Consider the following 25,858-nt stretch of genomic DNA (forward strand, 5'->3'; position numbering starts at 1 on the left):
TGCCAAATATCCCTCTATTTGAACTATCCCGATCGCAAACTATCCAGTTAATTTGCGCCTTCATCAGCCCGAAGTTGCAATTAGCGGGATATTTGGTCTGAATTGTCATCCCAAGATATCTTGGGATAGTTTGCAAAATATCCCACTATTTGGCAAAATATCCAGCTATTTGTCCGGTGCGTCTTCACCACACCGAAGACTCGCACTATGCGCTAACACTGAGTAAAATATCTCAAGCTAATTTCTCAAGGTCGAGTTTCAAGTTTCGAGGTCGAATCTTTAGCTGATGAAGACGAGATTTGTAACTTCGGGATTATTTCCCAAATCAGAAATAGCGGGCTATTTGGCAATCTCGAGATGATGAAGACGTGCCTAGTATGCTAGTTTGTGGCTTTCTTCAGACTGCAGTCTTATTGGTTATAGAGAAAAGGCTTTTATCATGAAAGAATATAGTTGCGGTGTTGGGATGGTGAAGGAAATAAACCACAACTTGAATCAGCACATTACCTGACAACAGCATATCATCTGTTTAGAACCAGAAAGGCAGTAGTTTATACAATTTAATACAGTTAACATCCTTCTGGCTCCAAACATGTTATGTTCTTGAGTTAAAATATAGAAAGCAAGGACACATCGGAAGAGAGATACTTGGTTTCAAGTGATATTGGAATAGAATGAATACTGATGAAAGGAAACAAGAGGTTAACTTCATCCGCAATCATTATTCATAATTCCCAGCAGCAAAATAATGCTATGGGACTAAAGGAGCTGTTTTGTTGTTGTGTTACTTACTTTGTTCCTGATGAGCAGGGCCTCAATAAATACTGACACATAGGCAGCAGAAGGAAAGCAAATGCTACTGTAGCTAGTACTGTCAAGGAGAACAAATAAGGAAGACAAACAAAAAATATTATTAATCACAAAGCATTGAAAACGAAAAGTCATTAGCATTGATTGATAAATCGTCCTTGTTTTCACGAAGTGACGGTAGTGAGGAAAATCGTAACGCAAAGTGAATGCAATTTTTTTTCACTACCGTCACTTCATGAAAACAGCGACGAAATGTCGAATAGTCTCTTTAGATTCAGAAGGAGGCAAAATATGTGTTGAAGTATTATGAATTAATGCCGCTCTGGCTCCATCCATACAGACAAAATTTGCTTTCAAATAGCCCAAGGCTAATGGTCGAATTTGAATTAATTTCCGTCTCAACAGAGTTGTTTATTTGTAAGACTGAAGTTTAATTGCTATATTTATAAGAAATATATTATTTGAAGCCTCATTAATCACAATAATTTGAAGCTTCAGAATAAATCTTTAGAATAATGACTCTCTGGATAGTTAGAGACGATGGGCTTCAAGAAAAACAAGCTGTTTATCCTGACTTGGTTCAAAACAAGGAGTCTCAGTGTCTTGAACAGTGTCATTATATCTTCTGAGGCTCTTGAATATTGATGGGATGACTTTCATCTATAATGCAGGCCTGGGTGATATGGTACGGCAGCTAGGCACTATGGTGTAGTGTGTCCCTATTGGTCATTTCAACACGATCTAGATGCCCTATCAGGAGTGCAAAAGAGGGCACAGGTGCGAAACAAAGTGCCATTTACACAGAGATGAAATGACTAAATCTATAATGGTATTAAAAGACAGATTCTGATGGAGCCATCGAGTCACAAAACATGCAAAACTCATCCTCTTTTGACATGCATAAGTGTAAGATGTTTTGGATAATAACTGTAGAGTTACCGGTATATGATAAGTGATTGAATTTTCTTTGTCAGAAAAGTCACGTAGCAAAACAGAGGTTTGAGCATTGTTTTCACCAAAAAGCGATAAAGAATCAGTATCCAACTCCAATGTGAACATCACATTTTACAATTTATATATAAATGGGCAGGGATTATTTTAAGCACACGTTGAGATTTTAAGGGGCACCTGTTTAACATTTCCAATTTCATTATAGTGATGCAAGAAGTTAAAATGTACAAATCAAAATCAAATGGCTAGCATGAGAAAAATGTATGGGTTCCGCTTTTTTCTTTCCGTTTATAGATTTCTGTAATTAATAACATACGCCTATAGCAGGAAACACACACTTGGCAAACATATAAATTAGTACTTAACTGTTTCTATTTTGGTTTGTGCATACAGCAGATAATTTTGTAAAGCTGCAATGACAGTTAATTGCCTTTGGTTGAAAATGTATTGTGAAATAAATGGCTCATTAATATCAAGCAGCTCTCAAAGCAAGATAATTTGTTTATTAAAAATGATTTTGAGAAGGAAGAAAGAGACAATTGACCAAGCTAGACCAACTCATAACTGACCAAAAGTACCCCCCCCCCCACACACACACACTCCTCACCCTGTTCCCAATGCAGTGAGGTATTCTCCTCTTCCAATCCCTATTGTACGTAAATGGGGCAAGCTATATGTACCCGTCATGTATGATGTATTAGGTATCTTGCTGGTTAGGTGTCTCATGGGGGGAAAGTGAAGAACCAAGCCTAGCTTCCACAGCAGATGGAATTACAAATGGGTTGCATGGCCCTAGAGATGTGATTTCAAAGCATACAGATAGACTCGATGGGAAGATGAATATTTAAAAGGAATTGTACAATACCCACAATCCACTTCCACTAGACATCCTTCTTACTAACAAATCTTTACTTGGCTTGTTAATTCAATGTGCTATACATGTAGCTCAACAGTTATAGAAGTAGTCTCCCTACCAGAAGGTCATTTGTTCATCTCCAAAAGACACAATTCCAAAGCATACAGATAGAATGGGTAGGAAGGCCAATATTCAAAATTAAAAGTGCCATATAATTCATTGTATGCCCTCATGTTTATCCAATTAAATATTTGGGTTGCTAATTAAATATGCCATATTATGGCTGAGTAATTAGAACAGTACAATAGGACCAGCGAAAGATAGTGGTAATGATTTAAAGGCAATACTGGTAATCTGGTACTCAAATAATTAAGAAAATGCCTAACTTTCTTCGCATTCTACCCCATCTACTGTTTTTTCCCCCTTCCCCCTGGGGTTCCTTATCTGGATACAAAGATTTTTATATCATCATGTGAGCACAGGCATTTTGCTTTTCAAGTTTTTGGCTCCTTTTTGACATACTTCCTAAAATCATCACTTTGTCTAGTTTTTGTTGCTTTTACGTTATCATTTTGTCTGATATGTCTATTGTACCTCCAATCAGAACCTACTGGTAATAAATGCGAATTCCGATTCAGTTGAATAATAATTCTACCACTCTAGATTCAGAAAGACTACAGTGAGCTAAAACCAGTTCTCCATACAGTGACAAGGACTTTTCAGGACATTTATCTCACGATCGATCGCATCAAAACAAGGGGAAGCACATCATTGTGAATGACCTCAGTAAAACAAGCACATGGATGACGAGCGATGATCTACATTTAAAAGTGTGTTTATGCTCAATTTTTAGGGCAGAATGAGAGATTTGACACGCTAATCGTAAACGCTCATCGTAATCGCAGTTCCAAGGTGTACTGTTTATGCTCACTTCTCTGGCTCCTCCAGGCATGATTCTGGCTCTGCAGCTGGATTCGCAAACCTGCACTGCACATGCTACGTTGACCCCATTTAAACGAGTTTATAAATGATTGTGCGTTTATGCTTCCCCAAAATCGCCGATCCAAAACGCACCTTTTTGTGAGTTTACAATCTGCAATTCTACAAAAATGAGAAAAGGACGCAACCGTGTTTTGAACTAAACGCGTAACAAATGCCTCATTCTGGCCAGAAAAAATTGATCATAAACGTACCCTAAGGCAGCGGAAGGTGGCATGGCAGTCATTCAATGCAGGATGTCAAAGGGAAAGGAAGTGCCATAGTTCCGGCTGGGTGTCTCCCAAATGTTCTGCTTCTGATAATGACCCTTACTGCCTTAGTGGCTAGACTAGTCAATTTAGAAACATAAGTCCACATGATTTTCTGAAGTGTGTCAACAGGCTTGCAGCACTAATAATGTTAACCCTGGTCTCTAGTTGAAATGTCTCAACTCCCCATGAAAATGTATGGAGTGATTCTGACGTATGCAAACTTACAAAGTCTGCTCCACCCCTTCTCTCTCTATCCTCCCCTTCCTTCTCTGTCTCTGAATATATCTTTACCGGGTATCTTCTTTCTTCTCTGTTTGTCCATTCCCTCTCTCTTCCCCTCCTCTCGCTCTTTCTCTCTCTCTCTCTCTCTCCCCCCCCCCTTCTTCCCTTCCTTCCTCATTTCACCTGTACACCAGGGCAGTTAACCATAGCAATTAACTTGGTTGAAGGGGCGGTACCCCTCTCTATCCCCCCCCCCCCCACCCCTGACTTGGTTGAAGGGGTGGTATAGGGATAGGTCCAGAGCTCCAATGATTCAGATCACTGTCATTCTGTCTTTGCTCTATCCATGATGTGACTTGAATAGAGGGGGCATGGTGGCTAACAAGCCAATTAGTTGGAATCCTTGGCATTGATTTGGAAGTACAGGGGAATCAACAATGGTTTAAAGGTAGTCATCAAGTAGTCTCAGGTTCTGGTTACAAAACCAACTCCCAAGTTATCAGCCAAATAAATATGAAGGAAATCATCTGTATTCTATAGGGAGCAGGACCCCCTTTAATAAAACTATCATGGCAACATCGTTTAACAGCTAATCAAATCAAGGTATCCAATGGTAAGTTACAATCAATGGCAAAGTTACTATCAATGGTAAGTGTTATTCAATAGAGGCCCTGGACTCTGTATAAACTCATACCTTAGTCACACCAACGAGACCAACACCAGACCGACCCCAGACCGACCCCAGACCGACCCTACAATTACAGGGTGGTTTGCAGTCGGTGTGACTGGGATGGTACGAGATAAATACTCTTTAGGTTCTTAGTAGACAACATATTCTCAGAAATGTGCATACCTACATGTTTGTGTTGTATTTGTGTGTTTTTTCTTTTTTTGTAGGCCTACGTGATATTCAGCAAGACTTTGCTGGTCCAAGCAACCCATTCATGAAGAGTTTAAGCTCTTATTCATTGGGATCACACAATGACCTGTACATTCAATTTATAATAGGCCTTTATAATTCCATAATGGAGTATTCTTCTGATTGTGTACTATATAAAATAAATACCAGAGAAGAAAGGGTAAGCCAACTGACCCGACATGAATGCAAGCACTATGAATTCATCAAAGAACTTTGATGACCTTTTAGGACTTCATCAGGAGAAAAACAAAATCACCCCATGAATGTTTCATAAAGACTCCGACCGCTACCACTCTATGCATTTACATTTTTCTTTTTTATTTGAGTTGTTGACCCTACCATCCATCTTGTAATTGGTTCAGCCTCTGGGCATTTCTATGGGAAGTACCCACTTAGTTTCCAGGTCATCTGTTAGCGCAGAAAATATCCGCCCTCTAAACTCCGGGATTCTATCTTTCATTCTACACACCCCCTGGAGCTGAATGCATCGCTGGCAAACAATGCAAATATGAAATGCTCATGCAATATTGATTGGCTATCACCGTAGGGGATGCTAATGGCATATTAAGCACTTTAATGGGCTGGACTGATCTATAATGTGAATTAATTATAACTGTTCATCTAAAATTGATATGCATAAGAAGTGACCTCTGATTTTATATGCATTACACAAGTAAAGGATTTCCAACAATTTTGCCTATAATAAAGTGTTTATTTCAATCATTCATAATGATTGCAAGATGTCAGAAATTTAAATGAAATGTATTGAAACCTGGCAGTGCAGAAATGTATACTTTCTATAAGTACAATTCAGAAATATATTCATGTATAATCCACTTTAACTGAAGTCTCTGTATGCTATACAGCCAAAAATATACAGGAGCTGAAACCAACAAGATTACAAAATCCTCTGGACAAGTAGGACCAGTAAAGAAAGGTAGAAATTGTTCCAAAAGAATTTGTTCTATGAAGAGTATTAGTCAAACTCTGATTTTACACATAAAAGTTTATATCTACAAATTGAAATGGACAAGTTGCAGCATTAAAATCTAAACCAATGGTATTTCAAGGCTACTTGAGACCTTGAGCTATTCAACGATATCGAAGAAATTTACCCAGCATGGAAGCTGTAACTATATCTACATGTAAGTGCATAAGATATCTAATGTAGGAATGGTGCGGCATGCATCTCCATCAGCCATGTGCTATACTGTTCAAGGAAACTTTTATTAGATGATCTGCTTTAGAATGCATGCATCCCATGGATGAACCAGCTAGTCCAATAAGACTAGAGCATAGGAGCTAGCTGCTTCAGTAACTTGATCAAGCAACCGACATGTCTGTAATGTGCCCACCATGCTTGATATGCAGTGCATGTGTTTGGTATGCGGGCATGTCTGCACTTGGCATACACAATGAGGCGGTATAATGAGGAGCAAAAATAGATATATTAACTCATTTGAGGAGAGAGAGAGAGAGAGAGAGAGAGAGGGAGAGAGAGGGAGAGAGAGAGAGAGAGAGAGAGAGAGAGAGAGAGAGAGAGAGAGAGAAGAGAGAAAGATAAACAGAGAGAGGCGAATAGAAACAACTAATTGCAAATACACAATATTACTTTTTATTAATTTAGATATCCAAAAAGCAAACCATTGATGCATGAATAATTAAGATGAAATCTCCTTAATCCATTTAAATCAAAGTCTAAATTTGTCCATTCAGTTTGTGAATGCATTTATTTGTCTGTACTTTCAAATCAAATATTATAATAATAATGCTATCTAGAGAAGATAGTAAATCATTATTCATCAAACTTGTGATTTTGGAATGAGAAGATCACATTATGTATTCCAAGCCAGAAGGACGTTAATTCTGTGTTAAAGAATATGATTTAATGTCCTTCTGGCTCTTAACAGTCAAGTGAACCTAGCTAAGCCGGTAGGACACTGCATCCTTCATTTCAAAGCTGGATTAAGCACGACTAGCTATCCCTTGATTGTCAGTGATCATCAAGCAATAGCCAAGCAGTATCTGAACAGTGAGTGCATGATGAATCGTTAAAGATTCATGAACTGGCAACTGCACTATGTTCCAACACCCTAATGCTCCGACAAATAGTATGGTCCACATGTGTCAAATTCAATTGGGTTAGGTCTCACTCATGGCGAACATGAACACGAGCCTGTCTTCATCCTAGATTTGTCCAATTGTTTCAAATAAACAGTCCAATAATCCACATACATGTAAGTGGAACTTATTAGGCTGGACCAACAATGTATTAAAGAAGCTCAACATGAAGAAAATGAAATATTGAGACATGGTCACCCTTGAGCATGAGTTTAAAACTATAAAGCAGCATCTGATTGGCCTCCATGTGAGGCCCTTATAAAGCTATGGGCAGTGAAGTTAATATGTATAAGGTGGAGAGGACAGAAAGTGAGATATTTCTAGCCCTATCTTAGAGGAAAAAGCTATTACGTATATACCACATATGTTCAAAATATGCCTAGATGTAGGAAACAAGATCTTGAACTCTTCTGATTAGCCCAGTGGGACTGTGCAATAGCAAAGTTTAACTTTAAATCACCCTTTGATAAGCCAGGGTCATGCTTTTGTTCATACATAACATACATGTACTGTACATGTAATTCTTGTTCACACTGTAATGGTACCAGAAGCCATTCCATTCAAATAAGAAAGTTAAATGTGATAGTCTGTAAGTAATCTTCACATACAAGTCAAATCTGAACAGCACTTGAACCAGAGATACATGTAGATGTGAAAGCAAGGTCAGCATACATGTACATGTACATCCCAACGAACGAACACAACACAAGCTGGTGAACAGTTGATAGGAGAGAAACTAAATCTGGTGCTTGATTGAACAGCTGAGTTGAGTTGATGGACTGGGCAAATTATGCAAGTGTCACATGCTTTCAACTTAGCTCTTCGTTCAGTATCCTCTTACCAAGCGGGAGGTTTAACCCAATTCTTTTCCGTTTGAGAGTGCAGAAAAGCCTGGCATGTTTTGATAAGTGCTCTCTGAAAAAGAGACTGATTTTTAAAGTTTTTATGGATTTGGGTCTTGATTTGGTTATCTAGAACAGTAGAAACTGTGAATTATTAGAATGGTGTTTGGTTTGAAATGGATATTGATGTCTTGCTTACACTGGTGGGGGGTGTTTTGATGACGCTATTATGAAAACACAAATGCCATTTCCATTCCAAGGTCTAAATTTTAAGAAAAGAACTGTTTGAAATAGGGAATTGGAATTGCCTTTGAGTGGACTTCTTGAAAGTATTTGCAATCATATTTCCCGCTTTCTCACAGCAAGTGCAGGATATATTTAAGTGATGGAAGCTGAAATGCTTATAATGCCAATAATAATAGTAGGCTAATTGTTTCTTAGAAAAAGCTTTTCCATTTGATAATAGCTGAAAGGGCTTTGAACACACACAAAAAGGGATAAAATCGTCCATCTCTGTTTTTTGTTGTTATACTGACCAATCTCAAAACAATCACTGAGCAATTTGGTAAAGACTTATTATCTTTGTATTACCACAAGCCTGGAACACTAACACATGCAATTTTTGACAATCCAAGATATACATTTTCTATACTTTTATACTATACTTCTATACCTTTCATTTCCTACTCTAATATCTAAAAATCCCAGATGAGAGAGAAGGACTGGACCATCGGATCACAGTTAGCCATCTTGCTGCATGTTATTTCACAGAGCAGAAAGCTATTAAGTACATTTATTCATCTCCATGATATATTACTCTCCCATTTCATCTTGACCATCCTCATAAATTGTCCAGCATTATCTCTTTAATATCCTTTCATATCTCCTATTATCAGTGTTCAGAACCAGAAGGGCATTAACTCTGTTTTTAAGTACATGAGTTAATGCCCTTCTGACTCCAAACAGACAATTTGATGTTTAGGTTTCGGTCTGAAGATGTGGGTTGATTTAAGATCACAAGCGGATGAAGTGAAAGTAAAGCCAAAAGTACAGTTCCCCCAGTATCTTTGCAGCTATCTATTTCTCTAGTTATTTCATAATAAATAGCTATGTTGACATACAATGTACATGTTGAATCGTCACAGTTTTGAACTTGAAGTTTGTGAGACATTGAAGTTATTTATAAACAATGATCTAATAACAACGATAAGGGTTCACACAGGACAAAAACAAGTATTCAGAGTTTCAAAGTACACGTCAGGCAAGCAATCATTGTGGCAACCTTAATTGTTTGCATCCATGCTTCAGGTGTAGTCCCATAAACACATTTCTGTGTACAATGAATATGACATTTAACAATACCTTGGCCAATTTCTTATCATTTTGATGATTCTTAAACCTCACAGTATACACCAATACTTATATGCTAGATGATCAACCTTTACCCATCGCTTCCTGATAGTTCCTTTCACAATGCAATTGTGTGACCAGAACTCAACTTTATATTTAAAGATATATATCTTATTTCAGTGCTCCAATATTTGCTTCACCAGCAATTAATCTGGGCTTTACTTTATCAAAAACATAGGGTTGGGGTTGATATTGGATATTGGGTCTTAGGATAAAGTGTATACTGTTTGGGCCTGGGTTGAAGTTAGGAATTGAGTTAGAGTAGGGTATGGATCGTGGAGTAATTGTTCCTGCAGCATGGGTCATGAAACCTGTCTTCAGATTCAGAAGGGCACTAACTCCACATCAAAGTATATGAGTTAACGCCCTTCTGGCTCCAAACATAGTGTAATTCAATGATTGACATACCTGCTGTGCAGACTGCAAAGACCATCTGCATGGAATCGAAGAAGAAGAACATGACAAGAAGGGAGAATGAAGCTCCTATAGGAAGGAACATGGCTTGAGTTGCATCTATACTGTGAACTGTGGATAAAAAATACAAGGCAGGAGAGGATAATCAATACGGGCTACATCAAGAAAACTCTAAGAACTGTTGAGAAATAATATACTATAATCACTTTCTAAATATCAAAGATGATAATGCCCTTGGGCAACATGAAGAAAATCTTATGAACTACCGATGAATAACAAGATAATAATAACCTGGGGATAACTTGACAAGAATAGTGTTAACTGGAAGGAAATGATAGAGGTAATTGATTTCTAAATATCAAAGATGATAAAACCCTGGGGTAACATGAAGAAAATTCAATTAACCGTGGAAGAATAATAGAGGTAGTCAATTTTCAAACAAGAAGATGATAATAACGTGGGATGACAAGGTACATTAACTACATGTACATGTACGTGTATAGAATGTGGGGAATTAATATTTAGAGGTAATCATTTTTTTAATATCAAAGTAACCATTCCCTTGGGCCTTCCATAATAAAAATATGATGTATCGTGGAGAAATAATATAGGTTATCAATTTCTAAATATAGAGATGATAATATCAACTGGTTTTTTTTTTATTCATGATAAAATATTATCGGCTTAAGAGATAGAGATGAGATAAACATTTAAAAATCAAGATAATACACAGGGAGTTCCTTCTGTAGTGCTTATTTCCATCAATCAATTGGCAAAGCACACTCCATGACTATCCTGGCTCTATAAACTAGTGTACTTGTTAAAATATATGTGCTTTATTCTCATAATTTTCATTTAAAGGGATCTGGTAACTTTGTCTCAGATTCTGAAAACATATTCTGGATTTAGCTCTTGATGCAATGATAATTATAAACCTTTAGGTCAGTCAGGAACCCCGTGACTTTTACAAGCTGGTCGCCTGTCTGATTATCAAGATATTTATGATTAGAATTACACATTTTGAAAACTGTTCGCCTGACGGTTTTCATAACACTACAGTCTATTGGGGGAAACGAGTATGGTAAAACCGGTCACTCAAAGATTTTTACTTTTTTGAGGCACTTCTTGATCATTTTGAAGCGCAATTTTTTTAGGGCTTCAATATTACATAATATCACAGACACTGATAACACGTAGGGCCGTGTATCTCAGATTTAACATTGTTAAACGATCCCTTTAAAGGTAATACAAAGTTTTGGTATAGGGTCATGAATTTGGTTCAAATGAACATATTGGAAGCATATATATGCGATCCTACAATATTTAGTAATCGTTGTCGCGGTTGAAATCAAGTCTAAAGTTATGAAATTGTAAATAATAAACTCTTTATGTTGTATAGCTCCCTCTCAAGGTCAGGATATTAATTAAGCTATAAAACTAGGCGTTGTGGCGTGCGCCTGTAATCCAGCTAAAAAGTGGAAGTTACAAACTGATTCAGCCGAGGACGCAGGTTCGAAACTGAGTCACGTCTTTCGGATGGTGACGTTTAAAGGTCGGTCCCAGACGTAAATAATCATATCTGATTGATACACGTCTGTAAAAACCCAATACACACACACACACACATATAAAACAATATTTTTGACTAAAATCGACCAATTAGCTATTCCCGTTTGGAAATTATGTATCACAACTACATCTTCTGAGATTTTCATGGTCGCAGCTACCACTGTACGGCCGTAGGCGCTATTCAAAATTTATCAAAATTTACCGGGGGGCACCGGTAAATTTTTATATTAAATTTTTCTCGAAAGCAGAAGTATTTTAGAGGCTAAATTTTCTAGTGCTTATAATACATCCACAGGGGCATCCAAATATATCAAAATTGTAAAGAATCACTATCCACCCAATTTTCAAAATTTCCCAAAACTTTGTAATACCTTTAATAGTACATGTATTACTATTTATGCTTATGATATCTGTAAAGTACGTTCTGTTAGAAGTCCATTGATACAAACCTGCATTAGGTCTCCATTGGAACCACTTTAATTACTGTTATTTATATTAAAAATATCTCTACTTTGTTTGTATTTACTATGCTGTTAATATTTTATCAAAATGGGAGAACAGCTTTAATACCGGTACTAAAATTATTAACCACACGTTTCCTGCAATATCAATTCCAAAGTTCAAATCATGTGATCTTTCCAGATACAAATCAGCCAAGAATCTCCTCTAAACATAATTATTCATTTTAGGAGGACAAGATGAAAAATTGAGATATTATTACAGTAGCAGTTTTCATTTCCTGACTCTAGTTTCATAATCTTGTAAACTATAATAAAGGTTGGTGAGGCTGTGATGATTTCAATCAAAAACATTGATGTTTTATCAAATTTGTCTGGTTCTTTGTCTATTATCACCACATTCAGACTACCGGAACTCATTGTACAGCTATATGATAAGTCATTACTAAATGTTCACTATAATAATAATATTACTTCCAAAAAAACTGTTACTAAAAATTGAAATTGCTAGAGGTTTAAATTTATGGGCATGTGAGCAAGAAGGACGTAACTCACTTGTTTCCATTCCCTTCACATTATAAGCCGATGTATGCCATGTGACCAGAGCTACCAATACCAACTGATTACAAATAATATTCTTTCCCATAAAAATAAAAAAAAATCCTGATTTCAAAATTAAAATGCTATTTTTGATCGATAGGTACTTTCTCTTTGTTAGACTGTGTTCATTGAAATTTTGAAGAACTATGTATGAGTACATTTTACAACCATTTTGTTGAATATGCAAAAGTTTGTCGTGAATGATTGTTCAATGAACCAATGAGAGGCATGTACAGTAAATGTAATTTTATGGACCATATAATTGGTTGTTCGATGAACCAATGAACATCCCCAAATTGCTAATGTGATATGCTTGTATACTTTACAGAAGAGAATGGGCAATTTGCCAGTGAAAATGGAACACACACACAATATAAACTAGCATATTCAAATTTTCAGATTTTTTTTTTTTAAACTGTCTCAATATTTACTTCAAAAAATCGTACAAAATAGATTAAACCATACTGCATGGTTGGTGGCTCTGTGTAACTCTTACCATTCCCATTTTCTGCTGGTTGTGCATTGCCTGGGGGTGGCCCCGATAATGCATTATCCTTCTCTTCCCTCTGTAATCTTTCTTTCTCTTCTTGGTCCATGTTTAGGGATCTAAAAAATAAAAACAAGGCAAAACTTACAATATTTCATCATCATTTAATAAATATCTAAAGATAGCATATACATACATGTACTTCAGGATATGAGAGGGGGGGGGGGGGAAACCGATGAATTGAAATCGAAATTCATGAGCTACCCGTAAGAAAGCCAGCACTGCCATTGACAATACATAGAGCTCTCTTATGACCTTCTTGAAGGTAGTTGACAAATGTCATTAATCTTAAAGGTAATACAAAGTTTTGGTATGGGGTCATGAATTTGGTTCAAATTAACATATTGGAAGCATATGCGATCCTACAATATTCAGTGATCGTTGTCGCGATTGAAATCGAGTCTTAAGTGATGAAATTGTAAATAATAAACTCTTTTGTGTTGTATAGCGCCATCTCAAGACTGATATTTCTTTAGCTTTGACAACAATGTTTCTTGACTACGATCGACCGATTTTGCTATGGTCTTAGACACTACTTTAAATATTTGAAATTTACCGGGAGCACTGGTAAATTTTTCATTATTCAATTTCTCGAAAGCAGCAGTGCTTTAGGGGCTAAATTTTCTAGTGCTTATAATACATCCATAGAGGCATCCAAATATATCAAAATTTTGAAGAATTACTATCCACCCAATTTTCAAAATTTCCCAAAACTTTGCACTACCTTCAATCTGTTTACCAGAATTCTTTTTACAGTATTTTAGATCATTCGGGGAGTTTTCAGAGCTACTGTACCGGTATATAAATTGTTCTCTACTCCATTGTATTTTTTCTCACTGTTATTAATACATGTCGATTCTCATACACAATTATATTAACGGTCAGGTATTTTAGAATGAAAGACTATATTAAGCCTATTTATTCTAGGAAGTTGGTGTACTAATAAGTGTCAGAAAGAAGTGAAAATAAAGGACGGAAGGAAATGCCTGGCCAGGAGAGGTCGTCTGCACTGTTACCACAACTTGTCACTAGAACTGTCAGGTCAGGTTTGTCTGTTGGAAATATAATCCTGTAGAGCTATATTAGCACATGCACATTGTACTCAGTCCAAAATTGTAAGCCTTATTTGATGTCAACAACTCTAGGCATATACTGACAAGTGGATTATGAATTTACTTTACAGACATAATATTTATGGGATTCTTTACACAACTTTTCTTTAGTAGTGGTTCTAAAGAGGTGCAGGGGGGGGGGGGGGACAAGCACTCCCCCTATTTTTCTTTACATGTCAGCCCCCCTCAAACTATTCTTCTACAGTGAAAAAAAATACACGGGGGCTCAGGGCGAATTTGCCCCCGAAATGCCCAAAAGAGCCACTGTAAATTTGCATAGAGTCCAATGCAAAACACATTTTAGAGTGTTATTTTTATGCAGGCAAGCTTGAAAAGTAGCCCCCGAAAAATAAATATTCATTTTTTCCCTGTTCTTTTAGAACTGCTCTGGCTTTTCTCTATGCGATGTTTATCTAAGACGACCTGAAAAGGAAAATATGAGGTTAAAATATTATGAACTGCTCCATTAAAGCATCACACACACACACACGGATATTTTTAAAAACATGAAAAAAGACGCTTTGGATATTCTCGCAACGTTTTTTGAGCAACTGGAGTGTGGACACACTCAGTGTAAGCATTGATCTGCCGTCTGTTCTCAGGATGCCAAAGACAGAACATACCACATACCACAATATATATCTGAACAGAGGCGTAGCATAGGTTCAGCCATAGAGGGGGCACTGATGTCATGGAGGGGATCAGAAATATTGATTAGATAACATGGCAGAGAACAAGGCAATAGAGTAAGGGTGGGAATGAAGGGGGTCATTTCACCTTCTTTTCAAGTTGCCTTTCCTCACTCCCTTTCTTTCTCTTTCCGACATGCGACTAGGAGGCATATATAATCCCATGCCCCTCGGTAGCTACGCCACTCTATCCATATACACTGTCCTGATAGATCAACTCTGCCTAGCTGCCGTCTGACCAATTTCCTACATCACTTTTCATTTTCTCTTTAACCTAGCTGCTCCGTCATTTCTACTCTTCCTTTCCCAAATCCCACTTGTAGGAAAGTATTCCCTTCAGCTCTCAGCTAGACTCTCCTATAGATGTGACCTCACTTTTGACGAGACAATTCAGTAATGGAGAGAGAATGGAAGTGCAATCCAAGACTACGTCACAATGCTACGTCACAATGCTATAAAGTCACTATGCAGAATAGAATGTGGAGAAACATTTCAGAATACATCGATCAGCTGAAGTGAATGTGACAGCACACATATCTATCTTGTCTAAATCTAACCAAGGGGGATGTTATTCATACTTGGTTTTACAGGATTATGAGTTTTTAAAGCTTGGTCCATATGATACAAAAGATGGAAATAACTGCGATGCACATGGGGAGGGTTTATACAAGGAGATAGAGAAGTGGGTTTAGATAGAAAGTATTTTTTCCCAGTTGGTCTTTCTGTATAACAATTGCTCCAACATCAAGGTTGGCAAAGAAAACAATCCCTGATTTAACTCAACTGATTACAAAAAAATTGATTGAAATCACCAATTTCTACATGTATGTGTGTTACTCTTGTAGTCTCACACCCCCCCCCCCCTTCTACACCTTGGTTTGAAAAAAGGTTGTATCTTTCTGATGGTGATGTTTAAGGTCAGTTCCTGTAGACGTAAACAATCTTATCTAATTGATACACATCTTTAAAACGAGTGCAAACAGCCATGTCTGAAGAAAATTTACCAAACCCTAGCACTAACTTTTCGAGCAGTATGCTGATATGTTGGTGGAATTGGATTTAAACAAGTGTATCAATCAGATGTATGTACATCTGTGGAACTCATTTGAAGTAATCTAGACACGACTCAGTTTTGAACCAGGGTCCATCAGTTTCAGTTTGTAGGCAGATAGATGACCTTCACATAATCATGTAACATTACATTTTAAGCTAATATAATATATGTCTAGACTTTAGTTTAATATAACGTGGCCTAAATAGTTTCTATATCATGCCTGTGTTTGTGAAGCTACCATGGGTTCCATAAGTAAATCTCCAAGTTTTCATATTTCCTATAAAAAATAAGGGGGAGGGGGGGGGGGAAGAAAAAAACACCTCTAAAAACCCTCCCAGATAGACCTGATGGAAACTGCTGAACGAACATTCCTCCCTACTTGCTTCCTAGATGACATGATTGGTGGTTACCATGACGATGAAGCCGGCAGCCTAATGAAATGTTTCCAGCTGGCAGCGGAAGAGCCGGGTTATACCGAGAGGAGAGTGGTTGATTAAGACCATGTGACAAGGAGGTGTCGTCTAGCCCTATCACCGTGGACTAGAAAGCTAATGTATTTGCTGAATAATTGCGCTGTTGAGCGGGATGACGTTCCATTAGGTCATCATGGAGTATATGTAGTCATGTTCCTTGTTTTTAGCAACCTCCCGGTAAACCGAGGAGACACTTGTAGAGACATTATTTTATGGTAACAAACTATCAAATAAAATTATCAACTAAATTATTCATTCCCTCACCAAGTTTTGTAGTTTTTTAAGTATGTTGAAAAATTGATTTGTTCCAATTTATTTTTCTTGAGAATGTGACATATTAACCCTTGCATTAAAAAGTATTTAATGAAAACCCTAATTCAACCAGTTTACCTTTCATTTTTTAGTTATGAAAAACACTAAAAATATAAAATTGACTTGGGGTATGAATAATTTAGTTGTTAACTGTATATGACGGACTATACAAAATTCCATTATATAACATGTAAGTATATACAGGAAGAGGAGAAAATGGTGTCATAGAAAATACAATCGTCTGCCAATAAGATGGCTGTGATGAGAGCTGTATATTGTTGCAGACAGACAGCAAACAACATAAGGATACACCATTCTTTGCATTGTCAAAATGATTTCCAAAGTTATGGAACATCTTTGATTAAACCCTATCTATCTCACAGAACTTGTAATATTTCAATTTCATATTTCTAAAGAATACATCAATCACATATATATGGGAATTTACATGTTTGACATTGTTAAATTGGATTCCTTAGAGAACAGATTTTTCCAATGATTTAGAAAAAAGAGTTTTATGTTTGTTGTGGTTAATTTATGTTCTGCTTCAGGAAGCTCAACCTACATATATAAAAACAATGTGCCTATTACAAACTGTTATATTAATTTGTATTTAAATTTCATGTTGTTTTAATAAGTCGATAATATGGCAAAATCATTGACAAAAACATGTTTATTATCATAATATCTATTTGATGACTGACTTAATATTTCCCAACTAAAATAACTTGGTCATGGTTCAAAATTCAGCAACACGTGGGTGAAATGTAACTGATATGCTTTACATCATAATGGGAAAATATTATCAAGAAAATGTCAACGTCTGAGTGAGCACACATTAAATGTACTGGTATCGGCTATGTATTTTTAGGAATGTATAAGAAACAATTTGATTCTATGACTTTGTACTTAAAAATGGGCAATTGTAAAATATGGTACAGGTATGCATTTGGGGAAGGGGGAATCAAAAGTTACAGCAAGAAAGCTGATAAAAATTAAAAGATTTTTATGGTACTGTTATAATATTCAGTGTCTTGTCCTCAGGAAATGATACTTTTCAAATCAAGCCATTGCAATAATCATTATAATCAATTGTAATATATCTTTAGACTCAAATCCGGGGGTTTCATTAATTTCTTCTTACCTGAAACTTCCATAGACTATGAGGAGTATTGAGATGAGGAATGTTGAGACTCTGGATGAGTCTACCAATGAGTAGGCCCTGTAGTAAGAGAGAAAAAGAATACAAACAAGATGAGAAGGGTGAACAATTAATGCAACACTAACTCACTGAACATGATAACAAAGAGATTGTGAAACTTTCAAATCATCTTTCAAATTGTATCTTTCATTTCCAATCACATGATCATCAGAAGTCAAAATTACATTCTGGTTGAGGGTAGATTAAAAGATTTGGCACAGATACTGAAACCATCTGACCGGCCTATAAAATTGTAGCATAACAATCAAAAAGTGTTAATATTATTAGAACACCTGTACAACATGTTAAAACCAGATTGATCTGATGTGTAAATCAAGCTGTCATTTTGGCATGCATTTTCAACCAATTAACATCGGAAATTTGCTTGCCCAAGCGTGTACATTAAATGAAGTTGACATCAATGAACTAAAAATTAAAATCTTATCATAACAAACAAAAAATTAGATAGACTGGTGCTCCAAAATATGCTCTGACAATAACTGCTCCAGGCTTTATTTTGTGAAAGATAAAGGATTAGGCTTTGGGTTGACATTTGGCTTAGTTTAACTTTGGGTTTAGGTTTAGGGTCAAGGTTAGGTGTAGTGTTTGGTCCACATTTGCGACATGTGATTGTGGAAGAATTGTTGCTGGAGCATGTCGTACAACTAAAGGTACGTTTATGCTCAACTTTTCCTGGCCAGAATGAGGCATTTGTTACACGTTTAGTTCAAAACATGGTTGCATCCTTTCTCATTTTTGTAGAATCACAGAATAACGGTGATCGTAATCGCCGATTGTAAACTCACAAAAAGGTGCGTTTTGGATTGGCGATTCTAGGAAAGCATAAACGCACAATGTTTTGTAAACGTGTTTAAATGGGGTCAACATAGCATGCGCAGTGCAGGTTTGCACTGCACTTCTCTGGCTCCTCCAGGCATGATTCTGGCTCTGAGCCAGAATCATGCCTGGAGGAGCCAAAGAAGTGAGCATAAACAGTACACCGTGGAACTGCGATTACGATGAGCGTTTCAAATCGCTCATTCTGCTTTCAAAATTGAGCATAAACGTACCCTAACACACAGCACGTGAAGGGGATTGTGGTACAGCTCATTAATATTTTTCAATGAATGTGTAAAATTGAAAGGTATACTAAATGTCTCATTTAAAATGTTGAGATATTGAGCTACTTCTGTACATGTATGAGGTACTGCATGAAGACCTACATTGGGCCGATTTTACACAGTAATCTTTGTTTATCTAAAGTAATTTGTGACTGATCTTCCTGAAGACCACCGAATAGGAGAGAGACTTTCTGTTTACAAATAAAACAAAACTCAAGGATATCAAAGGGCAACCGAAAGCAACTAATATATCCTTATTTAGTTTCTCCTACTACCAAAACACATTTGACAAACCCCAGACACAATGGAAAGTATAGTGTGACAAAGGATAATATGTGCAAGTGTACGATTGAAAGAAAGTAACGTGGAAGAAAAGTTAAAGGAAGAATACATGTAAAGGCAGATAACTCTTGAATCTTGAATGAGAAACTACCGGTAGTAATTATTTTGTATTGATCACAATGTCCTTTTGTGTTTTTCTGGTAGTAACATGTACATAGACAAAAGAGAGATATCCTCTGTTTGAAGTCAGAAGGGCATTAATATTGGTTAACTCCCTTGTGGCTCCAAACATATAATACTGAACATACATGTAATGTAGGAGTGCACATTAGAATTGTTCAACATGAATTTATCACACGCCATTGTTAACCGGTAGCACAAAATTGTTTGGTACCAGCAACATTGACAACTGGGCTAATATAACGACACTTCAGTAATCTATAGTACTGAACATAAATATCATGTACATATACGCATGTAAAGTAGGAGTGCACATTAAAATCGCTGAACATGGACAATGTACACATACACTTAGAAATACATACTGTACATGGACCAGGCATGCACAAACATGTACATATTTCCCATTGGAGCTAAGGAATTAACTGATTTAAGACTGTTAACCCATTCTAATCCAAGAACTTCCTGTCCAGTATAATGTTGAGCCAACTGTGAGACGGTTTATATTCATTAACGAGGCTCTACTTTTCATGGTGGGGGAATACACTGAAACCTGCTGTGTTTTAAACAAAGTACATTTACTACTAGAAAGTATGTAAGTCTCTACATGTACATTCATGTAAATCAAGAGCATCACTATATTACTTTGATAGGCGGTGGTGTTGCAAGTACAGTAGTTTTCCTAATTTGTTACTGACAAGCAGAAAAGAAAAAAAAAAAATATAATAAACCAAAACATCTCCCCAACCCCCCCCCCCAAAAAAAACCCTGATTTTTCAAGAGTCACATCAACAACACCCCCTTCCCCCCCCCCCACCCCCACCACAAACACACCTTGCAGTAATGCCTAGTTCCTAAAGCATTGAGATTTGGTTTAAAATTGTTGTATTGTAGGCTTTAAAACATTCCCACAGGAAGTACTGCACATGCAGACCAATGAGTTCATGCACTTAAAATGCAATGTAACACTCATAGAGTATTATCTAAACAGATAAACAACTATGATTCTATGTAGATACTTCCTAGTATTTGATATGATACATATCAATGACATTCAAATGGACATACCTAAAAAAACATCCGTAACATTACATTGTACCTTACATGAAAATGTAATCTAACCTTCACTGGCTACAATGTGCTTGAATCAATACAGACACACTTTAGTACATTACTCTCATCAATGTAAATCACACAATCTTTCATGACTAATATTAAATAACAGTTCCTCTCTAAATAACATTTATTTACACTTTATCACTCAAGACCCTCGTAAGGTAGCCCAAATGGGTTTTTATTCAAACAAAGATTCACATTTATGGTGAGTCCTTTTTGTCCTCAGTTGCATCTTATCACTCTAATGAAGGTGCTGGAAGCGCTGTACACAATGTCATGTCTCCCCAACCTTAAGAAAGAGTCCAAAGTCCGATACACCGAATTAACTCTTGAACTAGCTCCATTTACAACCAAAATTGTCGGTTTATATCACATTTCAAAAATAAAAAAACCCACCTCTGGAGTGTGGTTTTTTTAAAAGCCCGCCGAAATTTCAATGTTTTTTTGCAGTGCAAAATCTAACTTCTGTGAGATACCTTTTTTTTGTCACGCGACTCTCCTTGCTAACGCATGCAGGGTATCCATGAGTGGGTATATGTGCACTACTCACCAACAAAACTATATGAGCATGCAAACTTCCAACGGTTTTTCCAGTAGTGTAAATACAGTGTAGTAGTCCTTCCCCCAAAAAATTAAAAATTAAAAAAATTTGATGTTTTTTCAAAATGGTCTTTGTGGAAGTGTAAATGGGCCTAGTGTTCAATGTACTATGGAGTGCTTTCCCTATCATGAGACGCTGCACAAACATGAATTGTGTGCAGTTTTGTAACAATAATGGCATAATGTCTCTTGTAATGCACATTTTGAAAATACAGTCAGCATGGAGATAATACAATGCTCTTTAAATTTGGTTACATACAGTGTATTCCTAATGAGGGTGAGAGATCAAGAAATTAGACAAGAGGTCTCCAACCACTATTCAATTGAGTCAATTGCAATATCCGAAAAAAGTGATTCTAGGTGGCATTACATGTACATGCTACTTTGTATACCGGTAAACAAGAAAATACTTTTCTGTAACCATGACTTTTTACAGCCAAAGTGTTTTGAAAGTTGGACCGAGATGTTTGTTACTATTAGGGAGCACTAGTATCGAAAGTGCAACGCGATGGAAACCTAATCTTCATTGGATCTCAACTCACATCAGCATGACACCTCTTCAACAAACATAACCTCTCACCCTCGTCAGTCAGTCACTCAGAGTTTCTAAATTGGCAACACCGCATCCATATCAACTACTGGTACAGATTTTGTATCGGAGCTGCTAACTTGGCAACACAGCATATGAACAAACTATTTTGTATCAGAGCTGTGTTCTTTGACCACAATTAATATTAGAATGAAAATCGTTCTCTGTTGACAGAATCACTTGCTATTAAATGAATATATTTGTTTACTGACACAAATACTGAATCTTCAAAACCTAGTATTTTGAAGGGAACCTTCCAATGTTCTTCTCAAAATTGGTATGGTGTTTAAAATGTTTACTGTTAAAGCTATACAGTCTCTTTATAACCATACAATAAATAGTGATGTCTGAACATATGTCAAAATCACAACAAAATCCATGAATTGCATTGTGACATAAAACCTGTATTGAGTGAGAACAACTATGACCCACTTATACATGTAACACTGTGAGAAACAACAAATGTCATCATTTTACAGTCCATTGCACATGGTGAACTTCTTTTACAGAAAACTAAACATGTGCTTTGTTATGTAAATTGTATTATGTATGGTGAGAATCAGTGTATGTCAACACACCAAATCAAGTCTAATTGATTAGATTATTAATAGACTTTGAACAGCTGACAAGACATACTGTAGACCAACAAATATTGCTGTGTTTTGTAAGCACTTGATGGACAGCAAAGGACTATTGACTATTGATGTAAACATACTCTTTGGATTGAATGCATGTACCAGAACGTGTTACAACAGAAGATTAATAGATATATTTCCACATGACTGCAATATCTGCATGCAAGTTCTCCTGGGATAATGAGTGCTAGAAAAACTGCTTGCTTTAAAAGAAATGCCCACCTTACACTTGATACAGGAGTGAGGTGTGATCCCTGTACAGAATTCAGTAGTCATTGGATTACAAAGTAATACTCCAATGTTGCTGTTCTGAGGAACTTATTCTTAATTTGTCATTCATACCTTGGGGGCCAGAAGAATTTTTTAAAAGCCTGACCAGTGGAAATTGCAAAGCAGGTAGATTTCATACTTCTTACAAATAAATACAACAAAACTACAGGGAACAGATACAACAAACTACAGGGAACAGATACATGTAATACATGCTGGTGGCAGCGGTGGGATTTGAACCCATGTTTTTATGTCTTTAGGTAATCAAAGAAAAGACAATGCCTTATAAAATGACGACATTTTATTTGTAAGAGGAAGACTAGAAGACTAGATTTCAAGAGTAATCTCTGTGTTTTGCAAAGTACAATTTTTTCCATGTGAGAAAAATATAAACATATAAGCACATTAGAATATATTTATCAATATATTTTGTATAGATCAAGGCTATACACAAACAACTTAGAATGATGTAGGGAGCAGTTTCCAATGCATCATCTAGACTCTAAGAAATGCGAACACCACCACCCCCCCACCCCCCCCCCCCACCCCCAAACAAACAAAAACAGGTGATTGCCATTGCCATTGGACAGTAGCTGCATATAAAACTGTTCTACAAGGAGGTACAGGCACCCAGTGGGTTTGTGTTCTTATGGACCAGGGCTACACAATACCGATGACAAAAGAACAACTGCCTTGGAACATGCATACGCATACATAACACTGAGGGGGAGCCGCGCATTGTCCACACACCCTAAATATGGAACAGAATACAATGTCCTTTTACCAAAGTCTGCAGAAACCCACAACAAAGAAGAAACTCAGCTAGCTAGCTTGACTGTTTATGTGTGCATGCATCACTGATTCACTATTCATTCCAAGACGCCTTAAAGAGGTGATCTTTCTGACCCAACAAACACCTAACCCTCCTTACAAACAAAGTACCCTGTCCATGCATTTACATGTACATGAGACAGATAATCTACAAAGTACAAAGGGTGGATAAGAATCATCGTTCCGCAAGAATCTTCAAGATTAAAGGAAGCAGACTAAACCAAAGAAGAAGAAGAAGATAAATCAAATATATTTTTATCATATAAAATAAAGTCAATTTTTCCTTACAAAGAAAGAAAGATGATTTTTTTCTCACTAGTGCTATTATGAAGAAAAAAGTATGACACGTACATGTATGACTATAATGATACGACTGTAATAGTGCAACTTAAAAGCCTATAAATCCATATACATGCTCAACAGACTGCTCTTATCTATAGATACAAGAGAATCAACAATTAACAAGCTTAGCTTTTGTTCTAGATTCCCCGTATTTAACTACAAATATATTTGTCTAATTTCAGTCAATTGTATTATAATTTATGTTATTTCAACTGTATTATTATTACTTTCATGGCTTGATATTGTAATATGCATTTTTTACAAGAAAAAAATCTAATTCTTATTGGTATTGCTTATGGTAATATGAAATAGAATAATAAATAATATAAATAATATAAAATAAATATGAAATACTAAACTGAAATGATACATCCAGACCCCTAAATGTAGAGTAAACATAAATAACATTATCTCTCATGTCTTAATTGTATTATCTTTAAAATACCACATACATAAGAAGAACAATAATAACCAATATGGGGAGATTCTTATAAACATATTGTTTGTCAGCCGTAGCCTAATTTGTGCCATGCTTCATCTGTAATCATGATCATAACAGGCTGACATGTAGTATGTACGAATGGATATTTTTAAGCCACACATCATCATCTTTTCCAAGTTTCACTTGGGGAAAGACCAACAAAATCATGCCAATATATATGTGATATGTGATAAGACAGTGATTGAAAACACTGGTCTCTGTGCATGAAGAGAATAAATCCAAGCCTGTCATAATTATCCAAAACTGAATAACTGAATAACTTGCAAGTTCAACATGACTGAGCTGAGCATGAACAATGAAACTTGCAATTTACGTGAGAATTATTATTCTAAACAGATCCCCTCCGCGCATCAGGGTTTTACAGGAGACTCTGAGGAATAAAAGAGCATTGATATTTGAATAATAGTATGAGAGTGCAGCATGCAGTATTACAGGACGATAACTTACAATTCCATATTGGTTTGGCTGATCTCCTCCATGTTGGTATGAGGGAAGTTTCTAATTAAGACAGGAAGAGAAATCACAGTTCCATTTCAGCACAAAGAAGCAGGCAGCTTAGATATATCCACAAAATTCACAAGGCTTGAATGAGCTACAAACAACAGCAGGTTACTTTCTATGAATCCAAAACCTTCTCCATACCGCAGGCAGGGTTTAGCTAGCTATAGAGCTAGTGTGCAATGAAGACGTATAGCTAGCTGCACTAGCCATGCACGGGATGGATAGAGCATCTGTGTATACACCATGTAGAAAGTTTGGCCATGAACATGAACCGCTATTTGCCACTTCCTTCCCAAATACTTTCTCTCGTTCTACCCTGAATGCACTGTGCACGCTAGCTACGTAGCTGGATGCATATGAATCTAGGCCTCTCTATGCACGACAGCACACACTCACTCGTCTTCTGTCTCTTCGTAAAGAAATGACCCAAACACTGCCAGCTCTGCCGCTATGCAGTAACATAGGTCCCTCCTTCGCTCGCTTTGCATACAGGCTTTGTTTGTGTGTGTGGGTTTAAAGGGGGGTGTGTATACAGCAGTATAGCGTAGCTGCGTAGTGTTGTGCACTTGTAAGCAAGCTCCGTCTTGAACCTGCACATGTATGCACTGCTTAGGTTATTATTCCTTAGTATGATCTGTAGGCCGGCTTAGCTACTGTAGACCCATGCCTTTGATCTGATATCTTTACTTTTATTCAGGATACAAAAGCTCCCAAACTACACTGTAACCACAGATTATCCTACCAGTACCAATTAAGACTAATAAGAGCCCTTATTCCTCAATAAACACCTCAAAACAATTGTTCATTTAATGTTTTGTCTTGTTGTGGTTCCTATAAAGCCAAATAAGGAAACAACCTTTGTTCAGCCAAGTCAAACCCATAGGCTGTTTTTCCTTTTGATTAACTAAAGCCTTCTTCAAATGTGGTGAGGTAAAACTCAGTTTTGTAAGACGTAAGGTTTAATATGCTCCACCTTTCTGTATCTTCTAACACAGCTAGAGCTGAGTGAATATGCGCAGGACCTTTGTTGCTGTGGTTTACAGTGTCTTATTTGAAAGACCTGCATGCACAGGTGGGGG

General features: G+C 36.7%; 1 protein-coding gene across 1 annotated transcript in view; it reads right to left on the bottom strand.

The window, feature by feature from the left end:
- Positions 1-25,427, bottom strand: part of LOC115922146 (signal peptide peptidase-like 3) — a 46,551-nt gene extending 21,124 nt beyond the window's left edge. Inside the window, exons 1-5 of the mRNA XM_030980326.1 lie at positions 24,726-25,427; positions 17,754-17,831; positions 12,919-13,028; positions 9,790-9,906; positions 793-871 (exon numbers count right to left, since the gene is read on the bottom strand). Coding sequence (XP_030836186.1) covers positions 793-871; positions 9,790-9,906; positions 12,919-13,028; positions 17,754-17,831; positions 24,726-24,757 — 416 coding nt within the window. The 5' untranslated portion in view covers positions 24,758-25,427. The remainder of the gene's footprint in view (positions 1-792; positions 872-9,789; positions 9,907-12,918; positions 13,029-17,753; positions 17,832-24,725) is intronic.
- Positions 25,428-25,858: the final 431 nt, after the last annotated feature.

Source organism: Strongylocentrotus purpuratus, unplaced genomic scaffold, assembly GCF_000002235.5.
Source record: "Strongylocentrotus purpuratus isolate Spur 01 unplaced genomic scaffold, Spur_5.0 spur5_contig_818, whole genome shotgun sequence".
NCBI lineage: Eukaryota > Metazoa > Echinodermata > Echinoidea > Camarodonta > Strongylocentrotidae > Strongylocentrotus > Strongylocentrotus purpuratus.